Source organism: Oryza sativa, chromosome 12, assembly GCF_034140825.1.
Source record: "Oryza sativa Japonica Group chromosome 12, ASM3414082v1".
Classification (NCBI taxonomy): Eukaryota; Viridiplantae; Streptophyta; class Magnoliopsida; order Poales; family Poaceae; genus Oryza; species Oryza sativa.
In genome coordinates, this window is record NC_089046.1 from 22,001,669 (window position 1) to 22,011,576 (window position 9,908).

The following is a 9,908-nucleotide window of genomic DNA, read 5'->3' on the forward strand; positions in this document are numbered from 1 at the left end:
CCGAGCGCCGCCGCACCGCCCCAGCCTCCTCCTCCCCACCGATGCCGCCCCTTTCTCCTCTCTCCTTCCCCCACCGCCGCCCTGCGCCAGGCCGCCATCTCCGGCGCCTCTCTCCTCTCGGGCGCGCGTGAAGGAGCCAAAGGCAGAGAAGAGAACAAGAGAGAAAACAGAGAAGAAATCGAGAGAGCAGGAAAAGGAACCGAGATAAGGGAAGGATAAGAGAGAGAGAAAATAAAAGAAAGAGAGGAAAAGAAAGGCTGTGGGATCCACCGGCGGGCCCCACCATCTTGACTCCTCTCTGTGATCGACCTGGAAATACCAAAAAGTCTAGTTTAGCATGAAACTTAATTACAACGGTAGTTATACAGTGTCAACATAAAAGTTCTTATGCAATGTGCCACTGTAGGACGACGATATAGCTATGTCAATTGATGATGAAATAATGAATGATATTTGACAAGGAGCTGATCAGCTGAAGCCATGCCAGCTTGTGAGCTTGGTGTTCTCGAAGACTTCAAATCTATATCCTAAAAAAAGTCGGACAATATTAGTTATGCTGTAATCCTATCATGTAAGCCACATTGTATGCTTTAGCCACATTGATGTTGAAGTATCATTGAACTTTATTTATATTATTTGTCAATCTTATTGTCAACTTATTAATCATCATATAACGGTGTTGTGTGGCAGCATAATGATGCAAGGGTGAAATTATAAGGTTATCTTCATACATAGTTAAATGCGGAATGATACCACAGTTCGCTGTTTCCGACATGAATTTTCGACTTCCGTCCGATATCGGTATATTCCCGTTCCGACGGTTCCGTTTCCGAGATACCGATATAACCGATATCCTTACCGTTTCCGAGTATACGTTCCGATTCCATTTTCGAGAAAATAAAATATAAATGGAAATGGTAGAGGGTTTTTCCGACCGTTTCCGACCGTTTTCATCCCTACCTCAGATAACATGCTCAAATGAGTCGAGTCCCAACGAGCCGAACTGGCTCGTGATCCGCCCGGGTCAGGCTCCGACCGAGTCGGGTTCGCTCGGTACAAGAACCGACCGAGCCAAGCCACAAATCTGCAACACTTGGCGCTCGCGTCGCCTCCTCTCCCCCACTTCCCCCATCTCCGCCTCCGCCTCCGCCTCGCCGCCGGCGATCGCCGGAGGTCACCGGAGGCCGGCCACCGCGCGGGGGAGATCCCTCCCTCCCCCCGCCTCCTCTCCCGCGCTCGCCGCGTGCCCCTGCCCGGCCGCTCCGCGCCTCTGGTCCCCTCCCTCTCTACCCGCGTGAATTTTTAGCATGTGACGCGGCGGGGGGCGCGCGCGCGGGCGGCGGGAGGAGGCGCCGCCGGGGGAAATCGGGCGCGAGGGCGGCGGCGGCGGCGGTTGCGGGATTGATCCAGAGATTTTTTTTTTTTGGTTATTTGTTTGGATTGGTTCGGAAAATTTTTTTGAGGGCGACGCGTCCTCTTCGAAATTCGTTTTTTCCAGGTGAGACGCTTGTCACACGGAAGCAAATTGCTCGTGGTTTTATTACTGGTGCTTAGTCAGTTTTGGTTGCAATGTGATCTGTGGTAGAATGGCGTGGAATCTGCCGCAAATACATTGCTGATTTGCGGGATTTTTGTAATAGTTTTAGAATTATGAATGATCTATAGTTGAAAGACCGCGGATGTGCATATGGCCAGATTATCGTATTATATTGGATGAACTATTGGTTAGTTATGTGTGCATTGTCAGTTTGGACCTTGAAATGTGGTTTGATCTGAGTTTAGGTGAGGACATGAGGCTGTAGTTGCAAGACCAAAACCCGAATTACCACCATTGTAGGAATTTCTGTTTATTTTGCCGCAATATGAGATTATGGAGTGTAAACTGTGTAGTGTGTAGCGATTTTTAAGCTTTTGCCTAGAAGTTTAGGGTCGTTACAATTTTAGTTTGATCTTTTGGTGGAGGACCCAAGTGATTTTTTTTGCCAGTACAGGCTGACTACTGTTGATTACATTTTAGTAATGCTATATGTACACAATTCTTGCAAAAGTGTTACAAAATAAATATCTGAACCATTAGATTTAATTAGTGGGTAGTTATGGAAAATCAAGATTCACTCATAGCATGTCAATAAGTGTTTGTAGAATGTTTTTAAGATTTTTTTTACGTATATAACCTTTTCTCTACTGTTTTGTTCATGAGCAGCTGATGTATGTAATACATAACAAAATGCAATTATGATAAATTTACTTACATACTTTAAGTCTGGAATGGTTGTGGTGATCGCGTGAATGAAATCGTTGCTAACACAGGCTGACTAGTGTTGCTCAGATAAACAACGAACATCGATGTTACTTTTTGTTCCCAGTGTCTGAATAGATCATCTGGTTTGTAGTTTGAAATGCAAATTGAACCACAAAGAAATACTCTACATGTTCATACCATATGGTTTATCTGCAGCTTATATGGGTTTCGTACGGTACCTGCTTTTGAAATATTCCAGAGGATTTGATGCATGCATTATTCACACATATTTATGTTTCCTTCCTGGCGATACTAACTGTTGGAGAAATCATTGCCGTCTATTAGGCATATAATGTAGCTACAACTTTTGAATCTGCTGGTGAATTGTCATGTTCACAGTTGCACTACAAAATTTCGTTACTCCAACTGACATATTGTGATTGTGGCTGTAATTCAGATTGTTACTACAAAATGGTTTGCATGTCTGGACATTTTCAAATGGCTTCTGTGCTGAAACTTGTTATGATGGAAAGTCATGCAACACCAGGTAAACTATGACTAATGTTAGCTTCTTTTGTGCCTTCATTTTATTTATTCACAAAGTATAGCCAGCCTTCAAAGGACTCTAATACCTATAGCTACCAGAGCAAAACCATGCATTAAGTCTAATTTGGGTACAGTACACATAGTATACCTGCTGTGTATTCGAGATTGAACATATTTGTCCCTATTTTTTTGCAGATGACCTGACCGGTGATAAGGGTGCTGCACAGATCCTACACAGGCAACTTTTTGATGCACATGAACCAAATTTACTTGATGAAGATGGTGAGTATCCTCCTCTAAACCATGTATTGCAGTTATTTCCTCGATGACCCCCGCTTGTCCATACCAAATGGCACTGTTTTACTAGATAGATTTTTTTATTGCTGTCAGCATTGTCCAGTATGTATTCATTTGTTTGGATGTGATTCCTCTGTTTCTTTAATTTGTTTCTAGGTATCATGTTTAGTATTCTCTATTTCTACTAATTGTGTTTGCTTTGTAAGGACGGTGCTATTATACCATATTATTGTTGTTAACTCTTACCTTTTGGTGTCACAACTTATCTTTTTAGTTATTCTATTATGTTGTGCAGATATGCATATATTTGGATCCAAACCTATGGCTGATCCATTGGACCTGGTATTTTTTTTATGATGTTCTGTGTGGGTCTCTATTTACATTTGTTTCATTCAAGTTGTGTTGACATCTTATATTTAAGGTCTTCTGTAATACTTGCAAGAAACCAATAAAGGCCAGCCAATATGCAGTTCATGCAGGTATAACACCAGCCGTTATTTTGGTGCAAATTCAGCGACTTGATTTTGTAATTCTTTATTATTGTCGCTGTAACAGAACTGTGAAGTGTGAACATATAGTTTACAGATCCGTACTCTTAATTTTGCATGAATCCCGAGTTCCCGAGTTGTGAATGTGTAAACTACATATGTTTCAATGTGCATATGCAGAAGGCTCTAAGATATTATTACTATATCATTTGATTTCATCTATGACAACTGGTGCACGATTGTTCATAGACTGGAAAAATAATCTGCACCCATAATACTGTGGAAGCATCTTACACCTATATCTCTTGTTAGACTGGTAGTAGTTTGTTTACTATTTGGTAAATTTGATTGGAACAGCCTATGTATGTGAAACTTGTATTTAAAATATTGGAGTAATTGCACAACCAGCTAATATAATAACCTTAGTCAGCATGGGCTATGCATTTCAAGTCATACATCTGATGTGTTGAGTAGGAATCTATATTTCTGTTAACCCTCCTTCCTCCTCTTTGAAAAGTGTTCCAAGGAAGCAGATAGGTCGAAAATTCATTGATAAGTTTCTTTCGACTTCTGCAGAGCGATGTAGTTCAGGGAAGGTAAACCCAAATGATTCAATGGGAACAGGTATAGATGATGATTGTGGTACCAAGAAGCCTCCAAAGAAGGGGAGAAAAATAAAGCTGACAAGTAATGGAAGTATCCTATTGCTTGACAAGAAACTGGTTGTTTTTATTTATTTTACTTATTGTCATGAATGCCTACATGATGCTAGTTGCATTCTTATCATCTTGATGTGGAATATTTTCCTTCTTATCCATTGTTTTTTAACTGGACCCTCCATGTTGTGAGGTTTGCTACCTTGACATCTGATAGATCAAAAGGTACATATAAAATTGAAAGCAAAGTCTCAATCTGAAAACAAGAACATTGCCAATGGTTTTGAGTTGGACAATGTACTTGCCAACAAAGTACAACCTATAGGTTCCACCATTGATCAAAGTAAGCACTACTTTCTTTCTCCTCCCTCTGGTCACAAACAAGTTTAATCTTTGACTCTTTGACATTGTCCTAGCCCAGAAAAAGTAATTTCGACCCTCAGTTGTATCACGCTAACATAGTAGTTTTAGCCTATCAAATAATGTTGTACTGTAATATTTCAGTATAGCTAATGTAAATATCCTTAAAGATGTTCAAATTTAAAATAGTCCTTCTGCATTTCTTCTATTTTTTACTTCAGGTAGTAGCCCAATCCTGCTATTGGTTGGCCAATAATTTATTATACCTTTTTGGTTGAATTCTTTCTAGAATGTTACTTTATTGTTAGTGTATCCATACCAAGAAATTTTGTTTTCTGACATTTATTTCGCTACATGATTGTTATAAATACGTGGTCCTATTACAGCTACCTGGAATCTATTAGATAAGGACCAGGGATGGTACGTAGGTGCTGCTTCCCTTGACCCTTGTATATATTTTTAATTGAACGATATAATTTGTGTGGCTTCTCAGTCAAAACCGCCCATTAGTTTATAGATGCGATTGGATTGTGGGTTTGTGGTAGAAGCCAAAACACTGCTGTATTTGGTTTTGTCATGTACTTATGCTAGGGCTTATTTGCATGTTTTTTCTTCTTTTGTTTATAGGGTTGAAATCATCTGCCAACAATCCAGCTCTCACCAGTGTACCTCAAGGTCACCATAGAGGTACAAATTGCTTCTCAGTAATGAAGCTGTTGATTTAGGCATGGATACTTTCATGATTTAGTCATTTTCTTTGTAGTGAGATACCATTTAAGTATTTAATTATTTCAGTGATCAGGGCTCCTATGCTGATGTTTTTCTAAAAACTTGGTTATTGCACAACGTTACTATTTTCTACAGAAGCAGTTTATATATTTCAAAAAACCTTAACTTGTCAGAAAGCTAACTGTTATATTTATATTCAGAATATGCTTGATATGCTGGGGTGGGGATTCAAAATCAAGTTCTCTAATGTGGTAGTAGTAATGTAGGGCATTTGGCATGCATGCAACATTGCCTGTAAAATTCTTGCCAAATTAAGTCATGCGGTATTCATGTGGCATGTATTTGGGTCCTATGCCTTGTCAGTTGAGGGTAGAACTTTGTCCTTTGGTGAATTAATGGAAATGGTACCCTGAAACACAAAAAGGGAAACATATTTTGTCCTTGGTAAAATACTGAAAGTAGTAGCCTGAAAGATAAGAAAGGAAAGCATATGTTTCCTGGTACATGGTGCAATTGTTTACCTACCATGTATTCACACAATTTGGACCAAATAAAACTCACTCCTTAACTTCAACAGCAGTAATTGTAAGGTTGATCTTCTATTCACCTGTGACTCTTATTGAGGTGCTTGTTTAATTATTAAAATCTTGTTTTTGCTTCCGTTTATTTTTCTTATTCAATTTCCATTTTGCTGTTGTATGTGATCCAACGGTGTTGTAATTCTCATTTAGTCTTTAACAGATGCCCCAGTTCCTCTTGCAACAAAAATGTACCACTCACAGGGAAACTACCGGCTTCGATTGGAACTCGGTCAGCTTTACCGCCAATCATGTTCAGAGCATTCAGGCAGCTATTCAATTCCGAACTCATCACAGGAGAATGGCTTGATGGTCTCGCATTTATCACCAAGAGATAATTCATCATTAAATGTTGCTCAGAAGAGCTTTGTTCCTCAAACAAAGGTGAAATGAAATGCCTCTTCCCTGCGAGCATGGAGTGTATCTGCATGTTCCTTACTGAAAAATGCATGTTCTTGTGATGCTTCTCAGTCTATGGACCAGCTTCTTGCGAGCACACCAGAATCATGCCCTGTAATCCCGCAGCAAGTAGCAGCAAGTGTGCCAAACCGACAAGCAACAAAATCTCAGAAAGCAGAGGTTCAAGTATCTGCAGTAAAAAACGAAATGGCAAGAAGCAGATGCAGCAAAGATGCTGTTCGGCATTCAAAAAACACAGGTAAGAAAATATCATTCTCCTGTAAGTGCTGATTAGATTCTTGAAACAGTTGCGGGTGATATCTATATATTTATGTAACTAGTATCAGTTTATGGCTATTATGTACCTGGTTACTATTTCTTAGTGCACTTCTATCTTATACCCTAAAAGCAATCTAGGAAAATGGATGACATTATGGAATTTACGATCCATCAGGTGAAGGAAAATGTATAGGGAACTTAGGTATTTCAAATATTATCAGTGAGCAGACTAAATAACAAACTCATATACTTTGGTTCTTCAATGAATTTTGTGTGAAGTCTTTTATTTTTCAGCGAAGGCTTCTACTCCCTCCGCATTTTAAGATTCAACTATCTAAATATTTGACCAATAAATAGTTTATTATAAATCAAATTTTATTTGATGAAAATAATATCATTAGATTATCATTTAAATTTACTTTCATATGATTATGATTTTGTTGCTACAAATGTTATAGTATATGAGAAATTTATTCTTGAAGATTATGCCAAGTTTGACCACGCCTTAGTGAATGGGACGGAAGGAGTATATCAGTACCTTTGTATGATGCATAGAAATTTCCTCAGGCAAAATGAGGCATGATCATTTTACCTAACTAGAATTTTCCATTATGTAGGTAATAAGAAGGCCCATCAGCAAAGAAACGGAACGGTACCTGTGATTAAATCCTCAGTAGACTAGCTCATTTAGTGGTATTTGACTTCAGCTCTATTTCCTGGGATTCAAGTGCGGCTCGTTACATAACACGATGTAAGCATTTCTTGATTGATTTGCTCGTCTATCTTTTGTGGTTTTCACAGGTAGATTGTTGGTGTAGCGGCTCCATCTGTGAAGAGTTGTTCTTTTCAAATGAAAAAACTGGTTCTCGGAATGATCTTGGATTGGACAATCTGATTACAGGGTCATTTTGGTATGTCCAAATCTCTTGAGTTCTGTTCAGGCAAGAGATTTACAGGCCCTCTTTGTTTAGGCTTATAAGCCAACTTATAAGTCGAAAAGTCTAAGCCAAAACAAACAAGCAGCTTTTTTATTTGGTTTTTTTGAAGCCATAAGCCACTCTAACACTATTAAGCCAAAAGCTAGGTTGGAGAAGCTTTTTTTGGCCTATATGAGATAAATGTATGATTCCACCACTAAACTTAGGACATTAAATCCACTGGCTTATAAATCATATAAGTCAATAAGCTGACTTAAAAGTCTAGGCCAATAAGCCTAAGCCTAAACAAAGAGGGCCACAATCTTTCATATTTAAGCTATTGACTGACTTGGTTTCATCTGTTTGTGCAGGTCCGTTAACTCTTGAGACATTGCTACTAACAACTTTTTTACTCCATCTCTGATGATGGAAATTACCTGTACATATCCCGGCTGCAAAGTCCTTTCTGCCCCCCTTGTTATAAATGACATGATGAACATTTTCAATATAGCTTTTGATCATTTCGAAACATTCCAAGTTTTCCTGTGCAAAATTCCTTTGGCTGCTGTTAAATGCGATAGCGTGAGCCGTCAGGTGATAGGGCAACATTACAGTACTATCTAGCATACATCATTGCACGTCAAACTTATTTGTAACAAACACAAGATTTTCAATTTGTAACAGAACGAAACATGACCTGGGAGGCTGAGGCGGATGAATTCTGTTGAATCTCTCATCAGATTCCATAATGAGGTTTGCACGAAACATAAAACATCACAAGCATAGCAGCCTGTGTTGCCAAAAATCACTTGCACATTCTTGGTTTGAAGTTCAAACTCCTAAAAAGCGTCAAGTTGCAAAACGAAGCTCAAATCCCATCCAATTCTAAATCTCTAATGCTGAAATTGCAAGGAAGTTTTGGATTGTAAGTATAATATTGGAGAAACAAAATGCGTGGCGATCAGTTCATGACGAGGCCGCGTCACGGAGTCACTCGATGCTGGCGATGTCCGCCTTGATCATCTCCGCGATGTCCGGCGCCGCGGCGGCCGCGGTGACCGTGACCATGGCCGCGCGGCCGCCGCCCGCCAGCGTCGCTGCCAGGACCTCCACGCCGCGCCGGTCGAACACCTCCAGCACGCGCGTCAGCGCGCCTGGCCGCCGCGCCGCCGGCAGCCGGGCGGCGAAGCAGACCGTCTCCCGGTACGACACGGACACCTCCTCGGCGGCGGCGGCGCCGCCAACCTGCACCGCCCGGTACGCCTCCAGCACGGCCACCGTGTCCTCCAGCACCTTCACCTGCTTCGCCGCCGCCTCCACGATCTCCTCCCTGCTCGCCTGCATCCACCCATCGACAAGATCAAACGACGATCTCCAAGAAACCGGAGGAAGACGACGACACGACGCGACCATCGCCGCCGTTCGCCAAGAAACCAAAGAAGAAGACGAGGCGACCGATCGACCATCGCCGCCGTTGGCCAAGAAACCTGAGAGAGAGAGAGAGGAGACGAACCCGGGAGCGGAGGCCGGGGAGCAGCGAGGCCAGCTCGGCGTAGAGCGCGGCCATGGTCGGCTGCTGCCGCCGACGCCGCGGCGGAGGCGGGCGCCGGAGCTCCTCCTCCTCCTCCTCCCCGAAATCCGCCGCCGGGCTCGGCGCCGCGCAGGCCAGCGACAGCTCCAGCCCGCGTCCTCCCGCCATGAGCGTCGTCAAAGATTATTCAACGAGTAGGAGGAGAAGCAGGGGCAGGTTTGGCTTTGGCGTTTTGGCTTGTGGTGCTCTGCAGCGCCATGTGAGCCGCTGCTACTGCTGCTGCTCAGGCGGCTCAGTAGAGAGAGGAGAGAGGGGAGGAGGTCGGCTTTTGGTGGTTGTCATGAAGCTGGAAATGGAAGCTGCAGGTGGGCTGGCCATGGCACCATTGGAGAGTGTGGCAATGGAGAGACCAAAAGAAGTTGCTATTTCGGGAAAAGGGTCTTCTCTTCCAAAAGAGACAAGACAAGGAGAGGCTCGGCTCAGGCTCTGTTCTCACCATGGCCATTGGTCCATTGGTTGCTGTTCTTTTCTTTCTTTCTTTTGTTTTTGCCTGCTGCAGTTTTGGCGTTTCAGCATTTGCTCACCTGTCAGGGCGTTCACAGTTACTCAATTTTGCTGGACCTCATCTGCTACATAGACCAAGAACTGTGTTAGCTAATGGAATAAGTTCACCGGTGGTCCCTAAAGTTAACAGCGAGATTTTTTTAAGATCTCTTAACCACAAAATCAGAAATGTGTATCCCTAAACTTATATAAACCGTGCACACAAGGTCCTATGATAGTATACATAGATGGTTTCGCTGACATGGTATCCTAGTCAGCAAAGAAAAATTAAAAAGAGTACGTGGGGCCCACATGTCAGCTGCACGTCTCTTTCCTTTTCCTT

General features: G+C 42.1%; 2 protein-coding genes across 2 annotated transcripts; one reads left to right on the plus strand and one right to left on the minus strand.

Annotated features, from left to right (window-relative positions):
- The first annotated feature begins 1,086 nt into the window (after window positions 1-1,086).
- Window positions 1,087-8,022, plus strand: LOC4352421 (uncharacterized). Its single transcript, XM_015764694.3, has 13 exons — window positions 1,087-1,498; window positions 2,700-2,789; window positions 2,984-3,070; window positions 3,381-3,427; window positions 3,507-3,564; window positions 4,150-4,269; window positions 4,447-4,572; window positions 5,217-5,276; window positions 6,060-6,280; window positions 6,368-6,554; window positions 7,192-7,267; window positions 7,376-7,485; window positions 7,863-8,022. The coding sequence occupies exons 2-11, from the start codon at window positions 2,714-2,716 to the stop codon at window positions 7,254-7,256; spliced, it is 1,047 nt and encodes a 348-aa protein (XP_015620180.1). The 5' UTR covers window positions 1,087-1,498; window positions 2,700-2,713; the 3' UTR covers window positions 7,257-7,267; window positions 7,376-7,485; window positions 7,863-8,022.
- A 184-nt stretch (window positions 8,023-8,206) lies between these two features.
- LOC107278004 (uncharacterized) lies at window positions 8,207-9,698 on the minus strand. Its single transcript, XM_015764697.3, has 2 exons — window positions 9,005-9,698; window positions 8,207-8,829 (listed from the first exon to the last, which is right to left on the minus strand). The coding sequence occupies exons 1-2, from the start codon at window positions 9,188-9,190 to the stop codon at window positions 8,482-8,484; spliced, it is 534 nt and encodes a 177-aa protein (XP_015620183.1). The 5' UTR covers window positions 9,191-9,698; the 3' UTR covers window positions 8,207-8,481.
- Window positions 9,699-9,908: the final 210 nt, after the last annotated feature.